Raw genomic sequence first — 16,222 nt, forward strand, 5'->3', positions numbered from 1 at the left:
ACACAATGATCAAGTCTGCAGACGACAACAGTGGTAAGCCTGATTACCAACAAGGATGAAACAGCCTAAAGGGAGGAGGTGAGGGCCCTGTCAGAGTGGTGCCAAGAAAATAACCTCTCCCTGAACGTCAACAAAACAAAAGAGCTGAACCTGGACTTCAGGAGACAGCAGAGGGCGCACACCCCCATCCACATCAACAAGGTCTCAGTGGATGGGGTGAAAAGCTTCAAGTTCCTCGGTGTGCACATCACTGACATCCTGAAATGGTCCATCCACACAGACAGTGCGGTGAAGACGGCGCAACAGAGCCACTTCAACCTCAGGAGGCTGAAGAAATTTGGCTTGCCAACTTAAGCCCTCACAAACATCTACAAATGCAACATTGACAGCATCCTGTCAGGCTGTATCACCACCTGGTACTGCACTTGCAGCGTCCGGAACCGAAAGGCTCTCCAGACTGACATTGCTCATCTAATATTTCTTAATTTTGGGGATTTACGTGTATTGTTTTGTATTGTTAGCTATTACTGCACTCTTGGCGCTAGGAACACAAGCATTTTGCTACACCCGCGATAACATCTGCAAAATATGTGTATGTGACCAATACAATTTTATTTTATTTCAAAAAAAAATTTAAAGAGAGGAAAAGAAGCAACGGAGGAGGAGGAGTGTTCGGAGACAGTGTGTGCAGACTGCTTTATCAGCCCTGCACCGCACTGTTTACCGGCATTAAAGGGCTAATGACTGAACAGAGGTCCCTGTGCTCAAGTTAAGTAAATATTTACACACACACACACACACACACACACACACACACACACACACACACACACACACACACACACACACACACACACACACACACACACACACACACACACACACACACACACACACACACATACACACACACACACACACACACACACACTTTCCCAGAGAGACAAATGCTACATCTACTGTATCTAAAGCAACTAGCTTTTATGTCTGCTTATTTTTCCTTAAACATTCCCAAACACAGTAGTAGGGACTTACTTTGGCCCCACCGAAGAAAGATATCTCTCCAGGAGTCCCACCAGAAATCAATCAGTTCACTCCCTGTAGCCGAATTGTCCCTATGCCACACAGCTCTCCAGCAAAGCTTTAAAGCATTACACTTCTATGCCAACACATTTTTTAAAAGAGCTCCTCTGGGCCATTGGGGCTTTCAACACTTCTTTCTTTCCTCTACTTCTTCTTTGTGGCTTCCCTCTGGGCTCGGAATCAACAGCAGGATAATGCATATCCCCTTTGTCTTTGTTTGTTTTCATTTTACAAGAGCTTTAGCCACACAAAAGACCCTAAATACCTCCTTTGCTCTCTTAACTCTCTCTTCCTCTGTCTCTCTTTACTATTTTTCTCTCTGTGTGTCTCTCTTTTGATACTTTTTTAATAGATAGAAATCCAATACCCCACAAGGAGCACATGGGAGTTCATTGGGTAATCAAAACCATCAACACTGCGTTTGCAACGTTTTCATTGGTCAAAAATCAAGACTGCACATGCGCACACACACACGTATCATGACATAGACACCAAAAATAACATTGTTTCATACAGAAAGCAGTCATTTTACCCAAATGAGTAGGTCGGAATAAATAAAACGCCATTGATCCATGCAATGAGATCAATCTGTGTGTTAGAGGATAGATTAAGCCAGGGGAATGGAGAGGATACTGCAATGTGCTGACAATTACAGGCACATGGCAAAAGAAAAAAGACAGAGACAGAGCTCAAAACCATCATCAATTGCGCATGCAGCATACTCATCACGTATACTAATATCATATAGATTGCTGTATCCCATTCCCATTACTCTCATAAAATACTTAATCATAATGAAAGTCTTTCTTCTACTAAGATATTCTCACAAAACTCTCTTGCTATTTTTAAAATAAACTAAAGAGCAAGAGCTTCATCAATTCAGTTCACAATGCAATCTAAAAAAACAATCATTGGATAGGTAGAAATGCCTCTTGAACTCACATTGTGTTCTGGTCCTGTTGTTCTGCCGGCTGCGGACCTGCTCTGTCCAGAGGGTGGGGTACTGAGAAATGATGTCTGAAAGAAGATTACAGAATTGATTAAAGAATATTCAATCAAACACACATTATCCATCACATTAGTTTTTTTTTTTGGTTCAGGACAGAACTACAGATTTTTACCTTGTCAGCTCAGGGAATTGATCTTGCAACCTTTCAGTTACTAGTCCAATGCTCTAACCACCGCTCCCAGTTTATTGGTGAGGCAGAAACTATCCTGACCCTTTTCGAATACTGAAGAAATGTCCTTTCTTGTATTGTTGAGGTGAAAACAAGGTTACTAATTTATTACTTTTATCAAATCAAGTTTTATTGTTCACATACATATGGTTAGCAGATGTTAACGCGAGTGTAGCGAAACGCTTGTGCTTCTAGTTCTGACAGTGCAGTAATATCTAACAATTCCCCAACAACTACCTAGGCAAGGTGCAGTAGATGGTATAAAATACAGTATATACATGTGATATGAGTAATGTAAGATACGTAAACAGTATTAAAGTGGCATTATTTGAAGTGCCCAACCAATTTAGATTTGTGATTACTTGAAGGTAAGGAAGGAAGGAAGGATGCATTTCTGAACTAATCGAACAGGGCCCAGAAAGGTAGAAGAAGAGCTCACCTTCCTCGTCTGTCGGGGAATTCGGCTCCCCCACTAGGCCGGCTGACTCATCTGCGTTTAGAATGGAAAAGATTTGCAAGGAAACTACAATTGAGAGTGTACGCTAGATTTTTACAACACTAAATCAACCATTACATATTTGCACATTGCCCGGCCAAGAGAGGTAGAGAGAGAGGGAGACTAGAGGATTGAAAGAGTGAGAGGGGTGATAGAGGAGAAGAGGCGCACTCAAGGTGTCAGTGGATGTACAGTACATATAGTGGTCATAGTTGGACATCAAGATTGCAGAGCTTTCATAATACTCATCATCATCATCATCATTAAAAAGTGTTTAAAAAAAACTCCAGTTAGTGGCTATTCAAAGACACATAATACCAATACCTAACTTCAGACACCCACACCATCCCCTTTTATCAATGGAAAATGTATGGGAAAGTTACATATGTATATAGTACACCTCAAGCTAGGATGCAGCCCTACATACAGTACACTTATTGAGGACCTAACCCAAAGTTAATGAGAAGGGATGTGAACGTTGCTATAGGCTGACACTACTCTGCGGTATACACTTCTCCATCCCTCTGTGGATCTGCATGTGGGGAATGCATGAGTTTGTGTGCGTGCATGCGTGTGTACGTTCATGTGCGTACGTGCATGTGTGTACCGCCAGCTGAAGAGAGGAGAAAGGAGAGGAGAAGGCGTGCAAGGCCCAACCAGAGAAATATGCAACATCCAGGCGCACACATGTTCCAGATGAATCAATTAACAAGAGGGTTAGGATTGGTGTTCGTTTAGGCTCTGTTTGTTTGTTTGATTTTGAGGGGGGGTGGAAGGGAGGTGGGAAGGGAGGACTGGGAAAGGGGGCTAGTTGGGTTCTGGCTCGTTAGTGTAAAGCGCAGGTGTGGGTAACTTCACAGCAGGTCACAAAGGAGGGCTCAACCACTGTAGGGACTGAATGGGGACACAGGCTTATGGGAACTGGAGAGATTGAAGAATGTTCCATCGTATGTTAATTCAATGGACAATAAAGCTTTTGGGATTGAATTCACTTGAACCCTGTCAGCCTTCAGTTAAAAATGAATTCAGAAATGCACAGGAAGTCATAGCACTACCCAGGAAATGAGATTCTAAAAAGGAAGTCATATTTATGACTTGGATTTAACATAAACCTCTAATAAACATTATTTTGTAAGGTTTTTATGGCTGTAATTCCTTTTTTCGTGTGCAGTAGGAAAATCACATGCCATTTGTTGTTACACAGCATTAGTTACTGTCAGTCTTCAGTGACCAATTATTTCATGCATTCATACATGAAATATGTATGAATGCAGTTAAAAACTAGATTTTTCTGTGTTTTATACTGAACAAAAATATAAACGCAACATGTAAAGTGTTTCATGAGCTGAAATAAAAGATCCTAGTAATTTTCCATATGCCCAAAAAGTGTATTTCTCTCACGTTGTGCACAAATGTGTTTACATCCCTGTTAGTGAGCATTTCTCCTTTGCCAAGATAATCCTTTCACCTGACAGGTGTGGGATATCAAGAAGCTGATTAAACAGCGGGATCATTACACAAGTGCACCTCGTGCTGGGGACCAGAAAAGGACACTCTAAAATGTGCAATTTTGTCACAAAACACAATGCCACGGATGTCTCAAGTTTGGAGGGAGAGTGCAATTGGCATGCTGACTGCAGGAATGTCCACCAAAGCTGTTGCCAGATAATTTAACATTAATTTCTCTACCATAAGCCACCTCCATCGTCATTTTAGAGAATTTGTCCAACTGGCCTCACAACCACAGACCACGTGTGTGGTGTTGTGTGGGCCAGCGGTTTGCTGATGTCAACGTTGTGAACAGAGTGTCCCATGGTGGTGGTGGCTTTATGGTATGAGTAGGCATAAGCTACGGACAATGAACACAATTGCATTTTTTCAATTGCAATTTGAATGCACAGAGATAACATGATGAGATCCTGAGGGCCGTTGTCGTGCCATTCATCATATCACCTCAAGTTTCAGCATGATAATTCACGACCCCATGTCGCAAGGATCTGTACACAATTCCTGGAAGCTGAAAATCTCCCAGCAACAAATCTCTCACCAGACATGTCACCCATTGAGCATGTTTGGGATGCTCTGGATCGACGCGTATGACAGCGTGTTCCAGTTCCCGCCAATATCCAGCAACATCGCACAGCCATTGAAGAGGAGTGGGACAACATTCCACAGGCCACAGTCAACAGCCTGATCAACACTGTGCGAAGGAGATGTGTCGTTCTGCATGATACCAATGGTTGTCACACCAGATACTGACTGGTTTTCTAATCCATGTCCCTACCTTTTATTAAAAGGTATATGTGACCAACATATATTAGGGCCTAATGGATTTATTTCAATTGACTGATTTCCTTATATGAACTGTAACTTAGTAAAATCTTAGAAATTGTTGCCTTTTGCATTTATATTTTTGTTCAGTCTAGTTAACAGACCAATAAGAAAGAGAGATCCAAACCTCTCTGCAAATTGCTCGTTTTCCCCTTTCCCACCGCCAGACAGTCCTAGCTAAGTTCTTGCTTGAGATATCGCTCTTTGTTAATAAGCTATTTCTGTTTATTTCTTACCTTTTTAATCTAAAACAATCACAGTAAGGTACTTCATTGTTACCCAGATGTTATTTGAGATAAAAACAGCTACACTGGACCTTGAAGTTAAGTCCTCAAGTCCCATGATAAATGTGGACAGTGTTAATTATGGAAGATATATGGTTCCCACTTTGATGTTTGTTTCTAATAATAGACAGTTGATGAGGCTGTCTAAGGAGGCGTAGATATCGATGGATCTCTTGCCGAATCAAAATATTGACGCAATCAAAGCTATTTTCAGTGTCGGGATACCACAAATCTATGGTTTATTCTGGTTTCAACCATCCTGTTTATCCAACCAAATCAAGCTGAACTATACTCTCTTTGTGCGCCCTAAATGGCACCCTATTCCTTATGTAGTACACTACTTTTGACCAAAAGTAGTGCACTACATAGAGAAAATGGTGCCATTTAGGATGCACTCTCCTTCTCTGGCCTCTGCATTTGCATTTCTCTGACTCTAATAACAGTTGACCTACAGTATGGGTAATGACTTGGCTGGGCTCAAATAACCTTCATGCTCACACAGCAAAGAATATCACGACACCGGGTTCTGGAATCAATCGGAAACCTCCCCCCAAATAACAACATCCTTCACAGGATTCACAGGATTTCAAATCAGCATGCCCTTAAAATGAAACTCAGTTGTGAGGTAGAGAGAGAGAATCAGAGGATAAAGGAGGTAAAATGTTAGGGAGGACTGAGAAGATTCTTGTATCTGCTGTTTCTGAGGACACTGCTGCTGAAAGGAAAGACAATAATTTGTGTTGGTGAGTTAAGTTGGTGAGTTCTGCCACTCTAAGGGCCCTTCAATATCTCTGTCTGGTTTCTGTTAAAGACAAGCAGAAATGGCAATGGGATCTTATGCCCTTTTCACAATATTGTGCAGACTCTGAATCAAACTTTACAGGCTTGATATTTATATCCACATTGTCTTTTTCATTATGGTTCCAGCAACTATGGTGGATGCGTAACCAGGCCAGCTCAGTACAGTTTGGTTTGGCTTGACCTGGTTTGGCTCAGTAGTGTGAAAATCCCTTTAGTCTAGCTGCTGGGAGTAAACTTTATACAAGCCAAACACAGCCTCTCTTCTCTCTGGCCTAGTTACTGTGTAACAAGCTGTCTTTTATTCCAGCCCTGAGGCTGCTTTCTCGCACTCTTTCAATTGTCAAAATATTGGAAAGGCAAGCTATAACAGGTGACCATCCCGTATGATGTACATATATTACAGATTCAAACACACAGGTGCATGCACACAAGCACACACATGCACTCACACACTCCCTTAGGCACGGATGAATGCACACCCACGGATGAATGCACACCACTATAGACACACATAAAATATACCAAAAACAACAGTTTGATCATGTTATTGTCAAGGTACTAATGTACTAAGTACTTACCTGCTTTTCCAGGTTCTCTTGTGCTAGCTCTCTCATGTTTTGACCCTGAAAATGGAAAGCAGTCAGTGTTTCTTATTGGACAGGTCCAGGTAGTCACTCTCTGTTTCAGTCAGTTTTCTTCATTTTGTGCCTAATGAACATGACCCAAGAGTCCTAGTACATCAACCAGTGGCTCCTATATCCGCCATGCTTTCAATCATTGGCCTCATACTGTGACACCAACATGGACTGCAAACCCAAACCCACACCCTGAGATCTCTGTAGTTGCCTCACAACTGAAATCACACTGACTTCCAATTGAGCTCCAAAGAGGGAAATATAGGGACATGTGGCATTGGTTATTTGATTGTTTGGCAGACTCTGTTATCCAGGAACGTTCACATTCCGTACAGTTTAACTTTGTTGCTCAACTCCACTGCAGGATTTTCTGCCGGGCCTATTTACCCCAATGTAGCCCATGAATTGAGCAACATCCTCGGACTCCTAGGTTGCGTCCTAAATGGCACATTATTCCCTTTATACTGAATAGCCCTTATGGGCCCTGGTCAAAATAGCTGTGCTCCATAGGGAAAAGAGTGACATTTGGGATGCACACCTAACCCTCAAAGCCCAAGGTCTGCTGGATCCTGACTTTCCCATAGGGAAGGGCATTACATGGTGGTCCACACAAATATGTCTCATAATCAAAAGAATGTCAAGTTGGTTCCCTACGTAAGTGGATTGAGCAAGCATTGTCATTGTTACTCAGCTACATGGTGCTAAAGCTAAATTACAATACACATCATTACTGTAATATTTGGATATGGTTCTCCACTGTCAGCAACTCCACTATCTCCACTATCGACAACAACATTGCGACAACATTGTAACCAAAAAGTGCCAGAAACTGAACACATACACAATTGTGCAAGTAGACACGTACACAGACATGCACACATAGAATATACAGCTACAGTAACAACTAGATGGTCTCTAACTAAAAAAATATATTAAAAGGACCCAGGTTGGGAGGAGTGTACCTACCTTGGCATCGGGGCTTCTTATTGGCCACGGCTGAGCCACTGATAGGACGGCCATTGGGCGTGACACACCAACAGTAGCCTGTGTAACTATGACACTGCACCTGTAACCAACACAGCATGGCATAAGAGCTCAGCACAGGATAACATGTCACATAGACAAGATAACGCTGAAGGAAAAGCTCCTTCACTAGAGACATTGGAGAATTTTAAAGTATAGTTATTTAAAGGGATACTTTGGGATTTTGGCAATGAGGCCCTTTATCTACTTCCCCAGTCAGTTGAAGGAAGTTGCTATCTAGTGCTAGCGCAAATGCTAACTAATATTAGTGCAATGACTGGAAGTCTATGGTTTGCGCTAACGCTAGTTAGCATTGGCTTGCGAAACTACCTCTAACTCCCTTCATACTGGACTCAGAGACCTTATTGCCAAAATCCCGAAGTATCGCTTTAAGAGCAGGGCTGGTTTCCCAAAGGCATCTTAAGGCTAAGTTCATCGTTAGAACCTTCGTAGGAGCATCGTTAAATCTCCAAACTGTTTCCCAAGACCAATGTTAATAACGTTGCACTTAAATTCTCGTAATCTAACGCCTGCCTCAGACCGCTCGTAGAACAGCTAAGTGCGTCGTTAGATACATTTTTGCCTTGCGGCGTAAATGTATACAAAGAAGATCTCCGCTAAACATAGAATCACATGGTTTACCCATCTCTCTGTGACCGCCGATAACTTCATAGGGGTATCCTACGAAGCAATCTAGATCTACTTAGGGTTTTCTAAATCTAATCAGCTTCAGTTAACTTCACATTCCAGCTCCGGCTTCATCCATACTACCAAAGTGGATATTGCTCGTATAGTTACAAGCCTCTAGGAGGCTTGTAACTATGCATGCATGTCGCACATGGCTAGTCGAACGCCAAACTCTTCATTGAGACAATGATGAAAAATCAAATCCATGGGCAAGTCATTTCATTGGTGCTCAACTCGTGGTTCAGTCATTTCATTCAGGGTAAGTGGAGTTAGCTGTGAGTTAGCCTGCCCCGCAGCAGGTTAGTTCTGAAGGAATCATTGCCATAGAATGTACCTGGCTAAAAGGTGAGCCATTTTCGTATGACCGTTTATTGATACAAACAAGCAATGTATAAATAGATGATTCAAGTGGAAACTGGGAGGACTGCATTAAAATATAAACAGTAGGAAATAATATTGAAATACATTTAATGTTCAATCAATTGAGTTCCAATTTGCTACTTGTAGGCTACTGTCTGTAATTTCATGATGTGTATCATAACAGGTGCGCAATGATTTGCCAAATCGGTGATTTAGTGTATTTTTATTGGGTAAGCATTAGAATAAGCCTCCTCAATATTTGCAGACGTAGGTGGTAATATCTCTCTAGGAGTTTATCCATCGTCAGTATTGTGAAATAATTATAATGTTAAGGTAAGATTTTAAAACCTTTTCTCAATAGGGGGGCGCCATTTTTGACTTTGTAAAAATTCGTTCCCAAATTAAACTGCCTCGTACTAAATTCTTGCTCGTACAATATGCATATTATTATTACTATTGGATAGAAAACACTCTCTAGTTTCTAAAACCGTTTGAATTATATCTGTGAGTAAAACTTTTGCAGCAAACTTCCTGTCAGGAACTGAAAAATCTCAAATCGGGGGCTCTGTTCCAGGGTCAGTTTATAAATTTCCATGTAATCTATGGGTCGACATGCACTGCATACGCCTTCCCCTAGATTTCAGTAAGCAGTGAAAATTGGAATGGAGTGTCTGGGTAGTTCTGAGGCCGTATAAAAGCTCTTGGAACCGGGTGTGCACTCTTTTCAACGTTCATCATGACGCAAGACAGACCTCAGGATTGCATTCTGAAAAGCTCTCGTTATAGGCTTTAGATATATCCGGCTCTGATTTTATTCGATATAGGTGTTAACCTGTTGAGGACAGAGGGCGCTGTTTTCACTTTGGGGGAAAATCGTGCCCAATTTAAACGGCCTCGTACTCAATTCTTGCTCGTACAATATGCATATTATTATTACTATTGGATAGAAAACACTCTCTAGGTTCTAAAACCGTTTGAATTATATCTGTGAGTAAAACAAAACTCCTTTTGCAGCAAACTTCCTGACAGGAAGTGGAAAATCTGAAATCGATGCACTGTTCTAGGGCCTGCCTATTAATGTCCTTGATATTTATTAGTATAGATGCACTTCATACGTCTTCCACTAGATGTCGACAGGCAGTGAGAGAAGAAATGGAGTGTGTAACTTGATCTGGGGTCGAATAATAGCTCTCGGCATGACGTGTCACCAGTTTCCTGTTTTCTGGAGAGCGTGTGAAGGGACCTGGATTTGCCTTCTGATAAGCTGTCGTTATGGACGACTAATATCTCCGGCTTTGATTTTATTTGATACATGTGACAATATCATCGTAAAGTATGTTTTTTCAATATAGTTTTATTAGATTATTGAAATTTATTCGGGACGTTAGGCGTGTTGCGTTGTGTGCCTTTGTTCAGGAAGGAGAGCTTCGCGCCACTTTGCTAGCTTCCCGTGCTAATTGACTGGAGAAGAGGACATTCTAAATCCAAACAACGATTGTTCCCGACAAAGGACCCCTTGTACAACATTCTGATGAAAGATCATCAAAAGTAGGACCCATTTTATGATGCTATTTCATATATCTGTCGAACATGTTGTACTGGTCGTTTGCGCCCAGTTTTTGGGTACTCTCTCGCTATATCTAAGCTGGATGTTGTAATGAAGTTATTTTTAGAATTCTAACACGGCGATTGCATTAAGAACTAGTGTATCTATCATTTCCTATACAACATGTATTTTCTAGTAACGTTTATGAATAGTTATTTGGTCAGAATATATGAGTGTCAGAAAAATATCCGGACGTTGTGGGAAAAAGATGCTACGTTAGCACAATGTATAACCACTGATTTCAGCTCTAAATATGCACATTTTCGAACAAAACATAAGTGTATGTATAACCTGATGTTATAGGACTGTCATCTGATGAAGGTTTATGAAGGTTAGTGAAAATTAATATCTTTTGCTGGTTTATTCCCTATCGCTAACGTGCCTATTGCTATCGCTAACGTGCCTTGATGAATGAATGCGGTAGTGTGGTAGGCTATTGTAGTAAGCTAATATAATGCTATATTGTGTTTTCGCTGTAAAACACTTAAAAAATCGGAAATATTGGCTGGATTCACAAGATGTTTGTCTTTAATTTGCTGTACACCATCGATTTTTCAGAAATGTTTTATGATGAGTATTTAGGTATTTGACGTTGGTGTCTGTAATTACTCTGGCTGCTTCGGTTCTATTTCTGACGGTAGCTGTGATGGTAGCTGCAATGTAAAACTGATTTATACCTCAAATATGCACATTTTTCGAACAAAACATAGATTTATTGTATAACATGTTATAAGACTGTCATCTGATGAAGTTGTTTCTTGGTTAGTTTGGTTGGTTCTTGAAAAGTTAGGTTGGCTTTGTGCATGCTACCTGTGCTGTGAAAAATGTCTGTCCTTTTTTGTATTTGGTGGTGAGCTAACATAAATATACGTGCTGTTTTCGCTGTAAAACATTTAAAAAATCGGACATGTTGACTGGATTCACAAGATGTGTATCTTTCATTTGCTGTATTGAACTTGTTAATGTGTGAAAGTTAAATATTTCTAAAAAATATCTTTTGAATTTCGCGCTCTGTCTTTTCAGTGGAATGTGGGAGGAGTTCCGCTAGCGGAACGCCAGAGCCAGACAGGTTAAAAACCTCATAATGTAGTTATTTTAAACCGAGTTATATCAGTTTATATCAGTATATTGCGATTTTCGGTATTTCATTTGTGCTGCGTTATAGTGAGTTGGACACGTCTTCGTCACATGGCTAATGTTTGCTGCTAATTCCAAAGTTGAAGACGACAATCTACAACCGAGCAACGATTCTTCTGGACAAAGGACAACTTGCACAAGATTCTGATGGAAGCTCATCAAATAGTAAGAACTATTTATGATGTTAATTCGTTGTTCTGTTGAAAAATGTTAAACTACTATTCCGCCATTAATTTCGGTGCGGTCTCGCTTTAACGCACGCTGTATGTCGTAGTAACGTTAATTTTTAAAATCTAACACAGCGGTTGCATTAAGAACTAATGTATCTTTCATTTGCTGTCCAACCTGTATTTTTTAGTCAAATTAATGATTAGTTATTGATTAGATTAGGTGCCTCTCCCAAGATTTCTCCCGACATTTTGTTTGCAGCTTGGCTACTATTCTCATTGTATAACCACGATTTGTGCCGCTAAATATGCACATTTTCGAACAAACAATATATGTATTGTGTAATATGATGTTATAGGACTGTCATCTGATGAAGTTTTGAGAAGGTTAGTGAAAATGTTTATATCTTTTGCTGGTTTATTCGCTATCGCTAACGTGCATGAATCAATGCTGCTCTGTGGTTGGCTATTGTAGTAAGCTAATATAATGCTAAATTGTGTTTTCGCTGTAAAACACTTAAAAAATCTGAAATATTGGCTGGATTCACAAGTTCTTTGTCTTTCATTTGCTGTACGCTGTGTATTTTTCACGTTGCTCTCTGTAGTTATTCTAGTTGCTTTGGTGAGAGTTGTGATGGTGGCTGCAATGTAAAACTATGATTTATACCTGAAATATGCACATTTTTCGAACAAAACATATGCTATACAATAAATGTTATCAGACTGTCATCTGATGAAGTTGTTTCTTGGTTAGTGACTATTTATATCTTTATTTGGTCGAATTTGTGATAGCTACCTATGCAGTAAAAAAATGGTGGGGAAAAAAAGTTGTGTCTTTTGCTATCGTGGTTAGCTAATAGAAATACATATTGTGTCTTCCCTGTAAAACATTTTAAAAATCAGAAATGATGGCTGGATTCACAAGATGTGTATCTTTCATCTGGTATCTTGGACTTGTGATTTCATGATATTTAGATGCTAGTATTTACTTGTGGCGCTATGCTAGGCTATGCTAGTCAGCTTTTTTACTGATGAGGGTGCTCCCGGATCCGGGATTGGGACCAACTAGAAGTTAATGGAGAACGCTGATCCCGGAGCAGCACTGTCTTTCTTTCGATCCTATCAGTATCGACACATGCTCCGCTTAACAGCCGTTCTCTCTGCATGGTGTTTTGGGAAACACATGTTACATTTTCAGCCATTGTAGGAAAGGTGCATCGTTAAAACACTTGTAAGCCTAAAACACTTGTAAGCCTAAATTCCATCGCTATCAGGAAACCGGGCCCAGGTCGTTCGTATATTTTGAATTGATTCATTCATTCGTCATTCAAAAACTTCCATATTTAAGTGCTTTCTATCAGTATCACCTCATGCAGTTAATTGTTTCAATTGTGTGTTAACTGAGCAGATTGGCTAGTTTTGCATGGCAGGTCACATTCTAGGTGTACCTAATTAGTTAATTGCTCAAACTAGAGTATATTCAGTATGTTCTGATTTTTTTTTTTTTTTTTTTTTTTTAACCGGCAATCTGGTTTGTTTTAGCTTGCTCAAACACTTAAAAAAAAAGTTTTATTCTCAGTTTATTTTGAGGGGATGGCCAGCCTTGTCATGTATGGAGGCAGTGGTTGGATATTTAGCCCTAGCGGTTTTGGGGGCTTTTTTTGTAGAAGGCTTTAAATTGAGACATTTTTGCAAGAGCAAGCAATGTCAAAGCCATTGTCTACCAGCACCAAGCCATGGTTCAAAAGGATGTGGGCGGGTGGCAACTGGTGTGTATCCTCTGGAGGACCAGCATGGAAGACCCCTGAGAAGGGGAAGCGGTTCTGCTCCTGCTGAGGAGTACAGCAGTTCCAATTAATGGCAAAATATCAGCATTGGGCTGCCTGTGTAAAGATTTAATTTGTGTCACTTTTCATGACAGCAATACTCTTTAAGATGCTCTTAAAACAAAACATTTCAGAAGTGAAGGAAAGGCTAGAGCCCTTGTACTCTTAAAGTATGCAAGTTATTTAAGAGCAAGTGTGTTCATGTTTTGTATTGATTCATTCAAATCCTTCCATATTTAAAGAGTGGCTGAACAATAAAAGAAACGACTAGATGAATGAACTGTGGCATTGGTAGTAGTCATAAATATCAATTCTAGTCCCAAATTTGACTAACAACTGTAAGTAGTGGGATACATTTGGTCATTAAGTATTTTCCAAAACAAAGATTTTGTGAAAATGACGTTGCTGATTTCCTGGGATATTTGAGGGTTGGGTTTGGAGTTCAATCATGCCCACTAACTCGGGACAGCTGCCTTGCAGCACAAATGATCGGCGCATGTTGCACACTACCAATTGTAGCAGCAGAATCAACCAACCTACAGCCTATCAATTTCTTTACAGACAGCAGAACTACCTAATTGAGGAATTAGCGCACACAGCCTGGGGACTTGTTTGATTGACATGAGACAACTTTCAATAAGTATCACCTCATGCAGGTAATTGTTTGGTTAATTGTTTCAGTTGTGTGTTAAATGAGATTGGTTAAGATTTGCATGGCAGGTCACACTCCAAGTGTACCTAAATAGTTAATTGTAAAACAGGTATGTTCTTGAAACATGTGAGGTTGTTTTTAGAACCTTTGAACTGCTAATCTGTTTTGTTTTATATTGCTTTTTTTTCACAATAACTCAAGTTTTATTGTCAATTAATTTCTTAAGCCTTTGGGTGCACAAGGCGACTTGGAGTGTGCCTTGTCAAAAACACCAAATAATTAAAATCCAATCTACAGTATCAGTGTTTCCCAAACCTGTCCTCGAGTATCCCCAGTGATTCTACATATTTGATAAACAGAACTAACACACCTGATAAAGTTCTGGAATATATAGCCTAGCAGGTAAGCATGCTGTACCAGTAACCAAAAGGTTGCTGGTTCAAATCCCTGAGCCGACTAGGTGGAAAAATCTGTTGATGTTCCCTTGAGCAATGCACTTAACCCCAATAGCTCATGTAAGTCACTCTGGAAAAGAGTGTCTGCTAAATGACTAAAATGTGAATGTTAAAATGTATAAAATACTTGAAATGGCTGGGGGTACTCGAGGAGAGGGTTGAGAAATGCTGATCTAGCTCCTATAATTGCACTCTTACCTCACTGTACGTTCCGTCTGGGTTGCAGACAGGTACAAACACCTGAGGGAAGAGCTTCTTGGCCTGCTGTTCCGTGTACTTCTTCTCTGCCACACATCTGGATGTATCTGCAGCACAGACATAATTATCACACGTCCAATAATCCAACCAATCATATACTAAATAATAATCCAACCAAATCATATAATAAACAATATAATATTTCAACCAATCATATGTCTAGAAAACACTGTTTATAATAAAAAAAACTAGGCTGGGATTCAATCCAATCCATGCTTGACGTTTTAAGGTAATTTCCGATTGAGCCAACATTCGCAGCATTTACCGTGAATGTGATATACTCGAACATCGGGGAAAATGCCTTTAAAAGCATCATTGTTGGCTGCTCAGTGCACTGCGCTATGAATTGAATCGCAGCACTACTGTCTGGGCAACAGAAATCGTAACAATAATTGCATGTCCAGGGAGAGCGGACAGACTCGACCCCAACAAGAATCCAACTAGTCATATCTACATGTGGACTTCAAATACTCTGTTAAAATCCACTAGTTGAAATACTCGTGAATTTTATGACGTTCACTAAAAAGCCAAGAAAATAAATATGGTTAAAAGACAGAGGGAGACGTTGAATCACATATTCATATTATGAAGAGAGGAAAGCGAAAGAAAGACTAAGACAGAGGGGAAATAGTTCAATCTGTTTCGGAAGTGGCAGATGCTTGTGTGGCTGGGAATCGAACCAACATCGCCATCTTATTAGTAGCAGACAGGCCTCTGCAACAGCCAGTCCAATGGCCAAGTGGTAAAGCCATTACGGGGCTGGACAGATCACTTTCCCTCTCTATCCTGGAGTACATTCCAGTCTTGGCCTAGCTCAGAAAAGGGCTGATGCACGGAAAACATTTTCTGGAAGGTTGGAACATTGGGATGTCCACCTCTTCCTTTCTTTCTAAACCCCACTCCATCTCTTCACACTCTAAACCCCACAACATCCTCTCTCTCTCTCTCTCTCAACCCCATTCTCTAGACCCCACTCCATCTCTCTCATTATCTTTCCCTTCTCTGTTTAAACCACACTCCAAAAGAGTTTAGATTCTGGTCACTTCTTTTTTCTCTCCTGGCCTTTAAGGGTTCTTGGATGTAAAAATGGGTCCTATTTTTCTTCTCTTATGGTAATGGCCTCAGATCAGATTGCCCTGTCAGGAGCTATAGTGGATGGTGTGTTGATGCCACAGCTGACTATTACTATGTGTGACACATTACCCATAATGCAAACCTGGCTGGCTGGTTCGAATCAAGTGAA

The 16,222-nt window shown here is 40.4% G+C and overlaps 1 protein-coding gene across 4 annotated transcripts in view; it reads right to left on the reverse strand.

Moving 5' to 3' along the window:
• smoc2 (SPARC related modular calcium binding 2) overlaps positions 1-16,222 on the reverse strand; it is a 71,843-nt gene that overhangs the window by 29,736 nt on the left and 25,885 nt on the right. For 2 of the 4 annotated variants that reach the window (XM_038960226.1, XM_038960224.1), the window contains exons 3-7: positions 14,920-15,026; positions 7,775-7,874; positions 6,752-6,796; positions 2,701-2,784; positions 2,026-2,100 (exon numbers count right to left, since the gene is read on the reverse strand). In XM_038960226.1, the coding sequence (XP_038816154.1) occupies positions 2,026-2,100; positions 2,701-2,784; positions 6,752-6,796; positions 7,775-7,874; positions 14,920-15,026 (411 nt within the window). The remainder of the gene's footprint in view (positions 1-2,025; positions 2,101-2,700; positions 2,785-6,751; positions 6,797-7,774; positions 7,875-14,919; positions 15,027-16,222) is intronic. The other 2 variants (XM_038960225.1, XM_038960227.1) reach the window with 2 other exon arrangements.

The sequence above is a fragment of the Salvelinus namaycush genome, chromosome 22 (assembly GCF_016432855.1).
Source record: "Salvelinus namaycush isolate Seneca chromosome 22, SaNama_1.0, whole genome shotgun sequence".
Classification (NCBI taxonomy): domain Eukaryota; kingdom Metazoa; phylum Chordata; class Actinopteri; order Salmoniformes; family Salmonidae; genus Salvelinus; species Salvelinus namaycush.